We start from the raw sequence: 13,718 nt of genomic DNA on the forward strand, positions 1-13,718 counted from the left end.
GGGCAGCTGGGTGGCTCAGTGGATAGAGCATTGGTCCTAGAGGATCTTAGTTCACATGTGACCTCAGGCACTTACTAGCTGTGTGACCCTGGGTGAGTCACTTCATTCTGTTTGCCTCGGTTTCCTTATCTGTCAAACGAGCTGGAGGAGGAAATGGCAAACCCCTCCAGTATCTCTTCCTTGAAAACCCCAAAGGGGGCCACAGAGAGTCAGATATGACTGAAACAACTGAACAACAGTAAATATGTAGATTTGCACTGAGTGTAGGGAGTAGCACACAAAACATTTTAAAATGATTCTAGTTTTCAAAAAGTGTATAGTCTGAGTGAGGTCAGTCCCACTCTCCAGACTGTAGTGATAAGCCTCTTCTGTGGACTTATGGTCACAAGATCATATTAATAATAATAACAACTAGGGCTCTGCAAATATCATCTGTTTTGATCATTACAACAATTCCGGGAGGGACGTGTTATTATTATCCACATTTTTACTGATAAAGAAACTGAGGCAGTTGGAAGTTAAATGACTTGCCCAGGGTCATACAGCTAGTAAGTGTATGAAGGTGATTTAAACTCAGATCTTCCTGTCTCAAGGTCCACTGCTTGATAACAAAGTCTATTATGGGAGTGATCAGTGCGGGATGGAGCTGTTGTAGAAGGCTCCCGTAGGAAGTGGGACTCCTTGTGTGACCTTGGACGCCCTTCTCTTGGACCTTCTCTCTGCTGGGCCTGGAATCAGAAAGAACAGTTTGAAATCTGCCTTTGTCACTTCGAAGCTTTGTGACCCTGGACAAGTCACTACTGTTCTCTCACGCTCAGTTTCCTTATCTGTGAAATGGGAGTAACAATGAAACTCAAGTGAAATAATCTTTTAAAACTCTTTGCAAACCTTAGAAGTGTTCTATGAATGCTCATGTTATTATTATCTCATAGTGTTGTTATAAGGATCAATTATGTTCAGAATGCTTGGCTAAACTTAAAATGCTGTATAGGTCTTAGCTGCTCTGTAACACGAAGGGATTAGATTCAGTGACCCCTAAGATTCTTTCTTGATCTAAATCTTACGAGGCTCCAGCTCCAGCAAGATTCAGCAGTCAAAGAAAAGTGTGGGAATTGGGAGGTCTGGAGGGGGGCACAGCCTGAGTAAAGGCCTGGAGGTGGGAATGAGTATGACACATGTGGAGGGCAGTGAGGAGAGTAGCCCGCTAGAGTGTGAGCCAGTTAGAGAAGGGTGTTGAAGCCAGGTTTTTGTGGCTGGAGAATTGGTGCTGACAATGACTCCTGCTGTGCCCCGTCATCATTGCTGTGCTCTTCATTTCTGTTTCTCAGGTTGGACAAATGCGGCATAGCCGAAGACTGTGAGCCAGGTACGGAGCTGGGACGTCCCCTTGGTGTCTGGGCGGGCTGGGGATGAATGGGAGAGGGAGGCGTGGCCTGGGCCGGCATCCTCAGGGAGCACCCGCAGCTCCAGCTCCAGCACCATCATGAGGATGACAAGACCTGCTCTCCCAAGGCAGACACTCCTTTCAGTGACCCCCACCCGGAGCCTCCTCACCAGGAGCCTCCATACCTGGAGCTATTGCCCTCTCAGTATGGAATCTGCTCTTGGGACACATTCCCAGCCCCCAGCCGTGGCATCGTCTGAGAAAGAATCCTGAGCAGGGCAGGGGTGTTCCCAGCTAGTTCAGATCACCCCCAAGTGGCTCAGAAGCTCCAGAGCCAGCCCCCACTCACCCATATACATACCTCTCCCCACTCTCACCCCAAACAGGATCTCTTGAAATCTCAGGACTGATCATAGATTTCCATTGGAAAAGGACTGTAAGGGCCCCCCTGAGTTCAATTTCTCTGCCCCATTTTACAGATGAGGAAACTGAGGCAAACAGAGGCTAAAGGACTTGCCCAGGGTCACAAAGCTGGTCAGTCTTCCTGACTCCAAGCCCAATGCTCTGTGCACTGAGCCACTGAGCTGCTTGATTTAGGAGACTTTCAGAGCCTCCTGCGAAGGTGACCCAGGGGATGGGCACACAGAACTGTGGTTGGAGTAAAGAAATGCCAGCAGCCATAACTCTGCACCAGCAGCCACTTGTGAGCTGGCTCTTCTCGAAGCTCTTCTATTCCCAGGCTCTGGGGACCAGGGCCAGCCTTGCTCACTGGGGCTTCACTCGTGTGGTGTAGTTGGGAGGGCAGGAAGAGCAGAGACCAGGGTGCTGGGGAAAGGCCATCTGGTTCTGGAGCAGGAGGACCTTGGTGACGTTGGACAGGTAATTTGGCCTTTCTAGACCTCAGTTTCCTCATCTGCAAAATGGCCTCTGAGGTCCCTTCCAATAGTCAGTCATAGGACAGTAGATTTAGTGCTGGCTGGAACCTCGGAAATGATGCAGAGTAGCCTTTGGCAGAGGCGGGAGAGTCCCCAGCTGGGAGGCAGCATTGAGTCAGCTCTGAAAAGACGGGCCCCTGATTCTGCCGCAGGGCTCACCTCACCTCGATCCCTGGGCTTTAATGGTGGGTCCCACCGTCCAGGGCCATCAGAACATCATCCCTCCTCTGGGTGTCCCCTCTTTTCTCCAGGGACCTCAGGGGAGCTGAGCGGACTGAGGCATATCAAAATTGAGCCAGATGATCTAGACATCATTCAGGTCACTGTCCCAGGTAAGGGGGCCATGGTCAACTGAGCAGGGTCCCTCCAGGAGCGAGGACTCAGAAGTTACCATCTGGATCTCCAGTCCATTTTGACAGCCATGAAGCCTCAGGGAAGATAGAGAGTTTAGCAGAGGCGTGCCCACGTGCAATCTAACCGGAGGGCAGGACCGATGCACAGATTTGAGTCTCTGGACTCTGGTCTCGAGCTCCCTAGGAAGGCTTCCTAACTGCCAGCATCCCATGGCCAGCCGGGCTGAGCCCCTTTAGGAAAGCCCTGGGAGAGGGCGTACCCCCCAACCCCACCCCACCCCTGTCTGTCCCTCGGGCCTCAATGGAAACAAGGTCATCAGATACTTCCCTCCCAAGCAGGGCAGCAGGAGGGGCCTGGGCACCATACTCAGTGTCATCCAGGAAGGGGCCAAGAAAGGGCAAATGGGGCAGTCAAATAATTTCCTTGGTAGGCCCCAAAAGTCAACCCAGCCCAGGGGAGGTCCAGAGGTGAGGTGAGCCTAGAAACCCCTCCTACCTTGTGCCTTATCTCTTGGCAAGGGAATCACTCTGTAATTCTCTAGTCCTCAGGCTTGCCCTAAGGGCCTGGAGTTGTGGGGGTGGGAGGAAGCTCAGGATGGAAGGGGAGGGGGACATCTTATTGGGGTTAGTAGACTTCCATGTCTCCCAGATGCCCTGCAGAGTGACTGTCCTTAATACCCCAAGGAGGCTGCTCTATCCCAGGCCCCCTGGGGGGCAGGGGTGGGGGCAGGAGAGAAGGAGAGAAAGCAGAGACCACCTTGTCATTTGGTGGGGGGGGGTGGCATTTACAGACCCTTCACCCACCTCTGATGAAATGCACGACCCTGTGACCGGGCACCTTCCTTCAGAGGAGTCCAACTACATCCTTGAGACAATGGAAGGTAAGGAAAAGGGGGCGCTCGGAGCTCCCCCACCCCAGGATAGGGCCACAGACTCTCCAGCCTTCCTCAAGTAGATAAAAGGAATCCGCTTTTTTGAAAAAGTGATTTTGTTGAAATCTTGTTTTTACATCATCCAGATTTCCCCCTGTATCCCTCCCCTTCCTCCCTCTGACTCAGAGCCATCCATTAGAACAAAGAATATTTTTTAAAAGAAGAGGGAGAAAAATCAGTAAAACCAATGAGTACATCAAAACAAATCTGACTGTATGCCGTTCTCCATACCCATGGCCCCCCACCCTGCCCCCAGATCTGCAGAGGTTTGGGGGGAGCTGTTTTCTCCCATCTCTTCTTTGGGCCTGGGCTTACTCTTTGTAATTTCACAAATTCATCTTCCCCTGTGCTGGAGTCTGGTCTTGCCCTTTACCTCGCTGTGGTCATTGGGTATGATTTCTTTGGCACTGCCTCAGTTTACATCTTTGAGTCTTTCCAAGTGTCTCACATATTTGTTGTTTCCTGTAGTGTTTGAAAAAAGAAGTTTTATGGTTGTCTTTTATTTTTATATCATTTTCATTCATGTCCCTGTCATCCCCACTGCCACTACTGGCTGCCTTCCTCCTCAGCTGATGAGCCCCCCCTTATCAGGGATTGGTATAGAGAGCTCCCAGGTGAGGGAACTCCCTCTACCAATGCTTATTGGCACCTTCTTTGCAACTTAGAGGCTTAGAGAGTTGCCTAGGGTTAAGAGACTTACCCAGGGTCAGACAGTGTGTGTGTGTGTGTGTGTGTGAGAGAGAGAGAGAGAGAGAGATTGGACCCAGATCTTCCAGGCTCAAAGCCAGCTGGCAGTCTCATACATCTTGCTGCTTTACCAGCCCTCCTTTATAGCAGAGAAGAAAGTCTATCGCTTTCCACAGAGCCAACTAGCACAGCAGAATGGAGCTGGTCTGGTGGCATATACAGCATTCCACACCCGTAGTCCCCCACCTCTGTACTAAGAGGAGGGAGATGTGTTTCAGCGTCTCTTCTGCAGCCTGAGAACATTCGTGGGGATGCGTCAGCGCCAACCCAGCTGCTTTTGAGTATTTTTATCATTCGCATTCATTGTTGGGCCTTGGTCCCGCCTTCTTCATCCCACGTGAGTTCAAACAAGTCTCTGAGTTCTCTGAATTCTCCATTTTGTCATTTCTTACAGCACAACAATATTGCTCTATATTCATGTGCCTCAGTTTGTCCAACCGTTCCTTAGTAGATGGATATTCACCTTGATTCTAGGTTTTTCTGTGGTCTCTTCTTTTTGAAAAATGATCTTATTTTCATTGATTCCATGTGTGATTTCTGAATATATTCCTTCCCCTCTCCTCAGTAAGCCATCATTTGTAACAAAGGTTTTAAAATGGAAAAAAAAAACTATCTAGCAAAACTAGCTAACCCATCAAACATGTCTGACCGTGTATGCAGTATTCCATATCCATGGCACCCCACTTCTGCTATGAAGGGAAGGAGGTCTGTTTTTCAACTCTTCTCCAGGCTAAACCTGTCATTTTCATTCCCCAGTGCTCAATTTCCTTCCCCCTGCCACCCTGTTCACATTGTTGTTAATGGGGATATTGTTTTCCTGGTTCTGCTCACTTCGCTTTTCATCAGTTCCTAGAAGTCTTCCTATACTTCTCTGGATTTTTCATCATTCATCATTTCATAGCCAGCTAGATGGGGCAATAGATAGAGCACCAGGCCTAGAGTTAGGAACACAGAGTTCAATCCCATTCTTAGACACGTCTTAGCTGTGTGAGCCTGGGTAAGTCACTTAACCCTGATTGCCTCACCGAAAAGCAAAAAAAAAGGAACTTTAAGGTACCAAACAATTATCAATCATTATTATGATTTATATACTTTCTCAAGTTAGCAAGAGGTTTCTTTTCAGTTGTTTTAGATATTTTTATTTTATACATGTATAATTTTTAAAATATGTATTATTTTATACATTAATATCGTTAAGATCATTTTAGTATTTTTTATGTAGTGATGTCATTTTGGTCCTCTTTCAGAACCAAGGATAGCAATCAACCAACCATTATTATTTTTATACATTTATTATTTTAAGATATTTATTATTTTTACATATTTTTTATTTTAAGATAATTATTCTATTATGATTTTTAGGAGATTTGATATTTTTATACATATGTTATTTTAGGATACTTGTTTTGTTGTTTATTATTTTTACACATTTATTATTTTGAAGAGGTTTGTTAAACACATCTTTTCAGTGGAGTGCCTTGCGAGGGGTTCTGTGTGAGAGTCATTAATAAATCAGACAGCCCTGACACAGGTGGGACTTGGCCTAATCAGTCAGTCCACAGCTGTTGGCTGAGCACTCTGTGTGCCCAAGACCCTGGGAGGAACATGAAGAAATATACTTTTCAGGGGCAGCTAGGTGGCGCAGTGGATAGAGTTCAAACCCAGCCTCAGACCAAACACTTGACACTTACTAGCTGTGGTGACCCTGGGCAAGTCACTTAACCCCAATTGCCTAAAAGCAAAAAAAAAAAATATATATATATATATACTTTTCAGCCTCTCTTTGGCAGCACTTCTGACAGAAAAGGCTCCCGAGGTCTTAGTGGACTGCAAGCTCCATGTGAGCCCTGAGTTTGATGCTGACATCAAGAAGGCTGAAGCAGTCTTGGCTTTGTTATAGGAAGGCGAGCGCCCAGGTCATGGGAAGAAGCAGATGCCTGGCTCTCTTCTGCCCTGGTCTGTAGTATCCTGCATTCAATCCTGGGCACATTTTAGGGAGGAAAGTTGTCCAACCAAGTGACCTCCAGAGCATGTTGGCCAGGCTTGTGAGAGCCTGTTGTGTAATGGTCAGAGCTCTTGAATCAGTGTCAGAGGACCCGTGTTCAGATCTTGCCTCTGCTTCTTATGAGCTTGGCCAAATCGCATCCCCTCTCTGAGCCTCATCTGTTAAATTCGGGGAGTGGACTCGATGGCCTCTGAGACCCCGTCCAGCTCTACCTCTCTGATCCATGACGCGCGCCTCAATCGAAGGAGCTGGAGCTGGAGACAAGCCCTCAGGAAGACCCGAGAGCTTTCTCTGAGCGTTCAAAGGCTGTCACATAGAGAAGGAAGAAAGTTTATTCTGTGTAACCTCAGATTCCAAAGACAGGGACCTCAGCAGAAGGGACAGGGAGGCACATTTAGGCCCTAGAATTGCCTTGTGGGGAGCACTCTGCAACAATAGAATAAGCTGCTTCATGAGGTAGTGAGCTGCTCATTGCTGGAACGATTCAAGAAATGGCTAGATGACCTCCTCTCAGGGATGCACGTAGCAGGGATTCCCAGGTGAGAGGTTAGGCTAGACGAGCTGAAACGTGCATCAAATTCTGCCACCTTAGGCTGAATGCCAGGGGATAGAGGGAAAGTGTATTTATTACATGCCTGCTGTGTGCCAAAAACTGTGCTAAGCTCTTTTTAAGTATTTTCTCACAACAACCCGGGAGGAGAGTGCTATTATTATCCTTATTTTATAGTTGAAGAAACTGAGGCAGACAGAGATAAAGTGACTTGCCCAGGGTCATACAACTACAATGTGTCTGACACCTCAGTGCTGTATCCACTGCACCACCCAGCCGTCCCTGGCTGCCAAATGAGTGGCTGTTGTTCAGAGAAGGGAGTGATCTCTACAGGGAAGTGTGGTCTGGGAAGGCCTTGGAGCATAGATCTAGAGCCAGATGAGATTTACAACGTCATTTGGTCACCCTTTTGTATTACAGATGAGGAAACTGAGGCCCAGAAATTCTGTGTGAAGTAATAGAAGCTCAGGGATTTGGAGTCAGATCCCAACCCTGCCACATAATGCTGATGTGACTTGTGTGGCCTTGGCCACGGCAGGATAGACCTAACTGACCCCAGAGGTCATTCCATCCCAGATCTGATAGGAAGCAGGTTGTCCAAGGTCACACAGTAAATCCAAAGCAGAGCCAGGATTTGAACCCAAGTGTTCAGACACCAAATCCCCCCTGATTTGTGAAGGAGATAGGATTTGAGATGGGCTCAGATTGCAAAACTAGTGAAAATGCTGTGGTTTTCCTTGCTTCTTTCCACTCAATTTGTAAACATGTTTCAGCACACACCAGGACATTTCTGGGGGCATCGCCCAAAGAATAGGTAACGCTCACGAACGTCTAGAAATGCCCATGTCCGGGTTCACTCACAGGTGTCCCTTGCAGCAGAGCTGGCCGGGAGCTCACACGTGCTCAGAGCAAATGAAGGTTTCCGTAAATTCCCCGTGCTCTGGTCTCTGCCCAGGTTGTGAATCCCACCTTCAGTCTCTCCTCCTGCCCCGGCCAGCCGAAATCTCTCTGTCTAAATCTTGCCTGGTTGAAGGCTTGTTAATTCTTTGTTTGTAGCATCCATCTGTTCCCATGGAAACGCCTGATGACGGAAATTAGTACATTAAAATTAGGACAGCCTGTCATCAGAGGGGCCCCCTCTTTATTCCCAACAGGCGCTTCATTAAAATAATTGGTGTTCTGTGATCTTACACCTACCTAGCGTTTCTCACCCTGCAATGAGGCCAGTTTATTCATAAATCAGAGATCACAGGGTCAGAGACCCAGGTTCCAAAAGGACCTCAGTAGCCACCTAAAATGACCCTTTGCCCCAGATCTCCCTCCAGCTTCCCCCACAGCCCCACACCCTTTGGCTGTGTTATGTTGGACAAGCCACTAGAACTCTCTGAACCTCAGTTTTCTTATCTGTAAAAATGAATATAATAATAGCTAGGACTTATATAGTACCTGGGCAACTAGGTGGCACAATGGATAGACACCTGGCCTAGAGTTAGGAAGACCTGAGTTCAAATCCAGCCTTAGATAGTTGTTAGCTGTGTGACGCTGGGCAAGTCACTTCACCCTGTTTGCCTCTGTTTCCTCATCTGTAAAATGAGCTGGAGAAGGAAATGCTAAACCGCTTCAGTATCTTAGTCAAGAAAACCCCAAACGGGGTCACAAAGAATCAGAAACAACTAAAGAAATATAGTACCTGCTGTGTGCCAAGTACTTTGCTAAGCACAACAAATATTATCTCATTTGATCCTCGGAGAAACTTTGAGAGGTAGGTGCTGTTATTATCCTCATTTTACAGTTTGGGAAACTGAGGCAGAGAGAGGTTAAGTGACTTGCCTAGGGTCATACAGCTAGTAAGTATCTGAGGCCAGATTTGAACTCAGGTCTTCCTGACTCCAGGCTTAGTACTCTCACCACTGGGCCGCCCAAGATAATACCTACTCATCCCACAAGACTGTTGTTAAGCTCAAACGGCATAATGTCTGTAAACCTTCAAGGGCTTTATAAATATGTCGGTTATTATTATTTTTCCATTCTTGTTATTTGAGAAGGCAATGCCATATATTGGATAGAGTAAAGGGGCCTTAGTGTCTGGCAGACCTGAGTTCAAATGTGACGTTTCCTAGCTATATAACCAAGGTAAGCTCGAGGCCTCAGTTTTCTCATCTGTAAAATGAGGGGGATAAGACTAGGTAGCCTTTGAGTTCCCTTTAAGTCCCAGACCAGTGATCCTGTGACCCCATGATCCTACTTTTTTGTTCTGAAACTATTTTCAGCTTCAAGGAAGGATCTGGGGTTGTAGGACCAAGTCCATGTTTCCACATGTGTCCCCTTTATTATTTTTCCCCGTAATCTCACCCTATTCCCAACTTCCCTGTTTCTATTAAGGGCATCACCCTCCTCCCAATCTCCCAGGCTCCCGTTTGGGGAAGCGTGTTTAACTCTTCCCTCTCAAACACCTTTCTCTGTTTAATCAGTTAGTTAATCGAATTAATCCTGCCTCTGCAGTGTCTCTGGCATCCAGCCCCTTCTCACCACACAGTCAGCTGGTCAACAAGCATTTAGTAAGCTCCTACTATGTGCCAGGTGCTGCACTAAGCCTTGGGGGGTACCAAGAAAGGTAAAGACAGTCTCTGCCTTCCAGAACTTAGATTCTAATGGAGCAGGTGACATGGAAGGACTTAGGAACATACAAGATATTGACACAATCCATGAGGTACAGAAGCTGAGATTTAGAGGGGCAGCTAAGTGGTGCAGTGGATAGAGCTCCGGCCTTGGAGTCAGGAGGACTTGAGTTTAAATCCGGCCTCAGACACTTGACACTTACTAGCTGTGTGACCCTGGGCAAGTCACTTAACCCCCACTGTCTCACCAAAAAAAAAAAAGAAGAAGAAAAAGAAGCTGAGAGTTGGGCTGAGACTTGAAGGAAGCCAGGGAACATAAAGGGCAGAACAAGATGGAGGAGGGGGGAGGGCACAATCAGTGCAGAGGCCCAGACTGCCCTGGGAAAGGAAATACAAAAGGCCAGTATGGCTGGATTGAAGAAATTATGGAAGAGATTACAATGTAAGAAGGCTGGAGAGGTAGCAAGGGGCCAGGTTATACATAAAGAGCTTTAAATGCCAAATTTGTTATTGTTCAGTCATGTCTGACTCTTTGAGACCCCATCTGGGGTTTTCTTGGCAAAGATCCTGGAGTGGTTTGCTATTTCCTTCTTCAGCTCATTTTACAGATGAGGAAACTGAGGCAATACGTGTCTGAAGCCAGATTTGAACTCAGGAAGAGGAGTCTTCCTGCCTCTAGGTCCAGCACTCTATCTGTTGCACCACCTAGCTATCCCCAGCCATCTTTACCCATTGATGATTCAGGTTTGTAGGTCATTTGGGGCTGTAACTTAAACCACTTTGCTTTTAAAAACATATTATTTCATTCTCTTTTATGTTTTTTAATGGTTACAGAATATGTGGTTTAAATTTCCTTTCATTTGCATTTAAAGATCTTTTCTGTCTAGTTGAAAAATTTATTGTTTGTCTTTGGAATTGGTAAATTTAGCCCCAGTGTGTCTTGGAGTTTGAAGCGTGGGGATTGGAGGCGGGGAAGGAGCAGTTTGTTTTTTCTGAAGGTGATCTGTGTATGCTTATGACTGGTCTTTTGTTTTCTGTAGTCAGAAGTTCTGGGCAATTTTCTCGTATTATTTCCTACATTGTAGCCTTCAGACTTTTTTGATTTGTCATGTTCTTCTGGGAGATCTCTGATCCTCACTTGTCTCTGTGCATCCTGTTTTCTAGGTCAGTTGCTTTTGCTTGAAGAGAAATCGTGTGTTCTGTCGACATTATCGCCTTACTTTTCTCTTCTGACTGCTTTTCCTCCAATTTGGTATTTTTGTATTCAAAATCTATTATTCTCCCTTTTGATTCTTGGAGAAACTCCTTCACTTTAGAGCCAAGTCTTTCTAATATGCTGATTATTTAGGCAGGGAAGACCATTAGGTTCTGACAGTTGTTCCTTTCTGACTTCTGCTCTCATGGCTTTCATTTTTCTTTTGAACCATTCTGGAATATCTTCCTGTTGCTCTGTCCTCTCTTGGGATTTCACAGGGCTCTGTATTTCATCAGGCATTGACTCAATTCTTTTGTCTTGTAATAGTTGTTAAGAGAGCTTTGTAATCTCTCTGAGGATTTAGTACTTACCGTTCCTTTTAATTTTAGTGTCTTCTCTGTTGACTTATCTACTTGTATTCTAGGTTTTTAATTGAATTTTGTTCCTCTTGAAATCTGGCATTTCAGCCTATTCTCCTCATATTCCCCAGTCGTTTGTTTTCTGACTCCTCCCCCTTTGATGGTGGGCACATCTGAGGAATCAGACAGGATAACTGCCTCGGCCTTCTCTCATGTTGGGGGATTTGCTTTTCACAGCTTTATTCACTGCCCCAAGTGTTTTCTGAGGCTACAAACCTAACCCCAGATAACCTTTATTACCCTTTCCTTCAGGCTTCTTGTAGTCATTCACACTGACCCTCTTTTCCAGTTTTTTTTTCTCCTTTCCTTATTTGGCTGAGCTGAATCCGCTTCTACTTTTTGCAGGATTAGAGGAGGGACAGGAAGGCGTTCTGGACAGAATCTATAGTTTGCAGTTTCACTAACCTAGAGGCCACCCCAGGCAGAAGAAAGCCTGATTCCTTTGCCCCTTTCCTCCCCACATGGCACAAAATTAGTGTCTTCTGTTTGTTGCAATGGAAATGGGGGTAGGAGTGGAGACCAGAGATAGGGTGGACTGGCAAAGTCTTTGTAACAAGAGGGAAATCCAAGCAGGGGTTCAAGGGACAAACTGCTCCCCGCTGGAGCATGGAGATTGGTAGTGAAAGGCGCTAAGTCGCTATGTTAAAAATTAATGTTGTCTAGTGTTAACACTTAAGGCTTTTACCTTCTTGGGCTTCTCATTTCCTTGTTTTATGGATTCAGCTATAGTTAATCCATCCATATCTGACACAATTCCTTTTGTCGGGGGATGGGGGGCATGGAGAATAGAAACTACGGAAAGTGGCTGGTCTTCCCACTTGTTGGTTATGTGACCCAGAAGTCTCTCACAGGAGGCTTCCTGGTTTGCTTCCCTGATTCTAGCTCTACCCTCTCAATCCACCCCGTACTCACTTGCCAAAGCAGATACGCAAAAGTATGATCATGTCACTCCCCTTCTCAAGGCAGCTAACTGGCACACCTGGACCTGGAGTTAGAAAGTCCTGAGCCTCACACGGTTATAAGCTGTGTAACCCTGGGAAAGTCACTTAACCTCTGTCTGCCTCAGTTTCCTCAACTGTAAAATGAAGAAAATAATAGCACCTGCCTCACTAGATGGCTGTAAAGATCAAATGAGATATTTGTGAAGTTTAGCATAGTAGGTGTTTAATAAAGGCATGTTTCCTTCCTTCCTTTTCTTCCTGTTTTCCTGTTCAATAAATGCCAACCCCTGTCTCTCTCTCTTTTTCTCCAGAATCAAATACAAATTCCTCTGCTTGGCATTTAAAGCCTCTCACAGTCTGGCTCCAGCCTGCTTTTCCAGGCTTGTCTCACATTAATCCCCTTTGCATACTCTGTGTTGTAACCAAGCTGGCAGACCTGCTGCTTCTTGTACGCAGCGTTCCATCCCATACCCGTCTCTTTATCCAGACCACGTGCCATGCCTGGAATGCACTCCCTCCTCTCCTCTGCCTCTTGGAATGTTTAGCTTCCTTTAAGGCTCACCTCAAATGCTGACCACCTCTTCTTACACCAGTCCTTTCTAGATCCTTGTAATTGCTAGACACTCCAAAAAATTACTTTGTTTTTACATTGTATACATTTTGTATTTGTTTCTTTATGTACATACCTTCTCTCCCACCCTGGGCCTGCCTCCAGAAGGATGTCAGCTTCATTTTTATTTGTATCCTCAGCACCTTCACAATATCTGACACACAGTAGACTTGTTGAATGAATGAATGAATGAATGAATGAATGAATGAATGAATGAACAAACGAATGAACGAATGAATGAATGTTAGACTTCAGGCTTATCTATACCGTCCCCAGCTTTGTCTAGGCTAAATATATTATAGGGTGTTAGACCTCAAGCTCCAAGGGAGTCCAATGCCCTCCTTTTACAGATGGGGAGACTAAGGCCCAGAGTGGTTAAGTGGAAGAGGAAGATTTGACTCAGGTCTCATGATCCCCAAGTTCAGCACTTGTTTTCCTGTACCATACTCCTTCCCTATATCTTGCATTCCTTGTGAATTCTATCACTGTACTGCTGTATTTTACTGAGTTGATCACACACACACACACACACACACTTTCTCTCTTTTTTGTTCTTTTGTATCTAGCAGGGTGGGGAGAAATATAGTTGGAAATAACGAGGAAATATTAAAATAGTAAGAGTAGTAAAACTAAGAAAGTGCCCCAAACTGTGGGCATTCTGTTCATGCCATTCTGACCATCTATCTAGAAATAATCAGATGGCTTGCTAAAAACAGACAGCATGCCTTTTTACAGATGAGAACCCAAGCCGTAGAGCTTGGGCAAGATTCAGCTTAGGATCTTGGGAGCCAGTGGCTGAGTTGAGTTGACCCCCTACTACCTTCCCTCCTCATTCCTCCTGTGGGTTGCAGACATCCCTTTCTGATATTTGGCACTGGGTGGGATTTGGCAGGGGTGGGGCTCAGGTTGGGAAGGGAGGAGAATGATGCTTACAAGGCTCCCTCTGCTCCCCCTTCAGATAAAGGGCACCCTGAGGACCCTCGGCACGAAGAGAAGCACGTGGAAGGTAAAAAGCTGAGGCAAGGCCAG

At 46.1% G+C, this 13,718-nt stretch overlaps 1 protein-coding gene across 5 annotated transcripts in view; it reads left to right on the forward strand.

Moving 5' to 3' along the window:
- Window positions 1-13,718, forward strand: part of GTF2IRD1 (GTF2I repeat domain containing 1) — a 229,666-nt gene that overhangs the window by 133,560 nt on the left and 82,388 nt on the right. For all 5 annotated transcript variants that reach the window (XM_078154722.1, XM_078154720.1, XM_021005739.2 and 2 more), the window contains exons 12-15: window positions 1,329-1,366; window positions 2,571-2,651; window positions 3,464-3,553; window positions 13,648-13,695. In XM_078154722.1, the coding sequence (XP_078010848.1) occupies window positions 1,329-1,366; window positions 2,571-2,651; window positions 3,464-3,553; window positions 13,648-13,695 (257 nt within the window). The remainder of the gene's footprint in view (window positions 1-1,328; window positions 1,367-2,570; window positions 2,652-3,463; window positions 3,554-13,647; window positions 13,696-13,718) is intronic.

Source organism: Phascolarctos cinereus, unplaced genomic scaffold, assembly GCF_003287225.1.
Source record: "Phascolarctos cinereus isolate Bilbo 61053 unplaced genomic scaffold, phaCin_HiC Scaffold_5;HRSCAF=322, whole genome shotgun sequence".
Taxonomy (NCBI): domain Eukaryota; kingdom Metazoa; phylum Chordata; class Mammalia; order Diprotodontia; family Phascolarctidae; genus Phascolarctos; species Phascolarctos cinereus.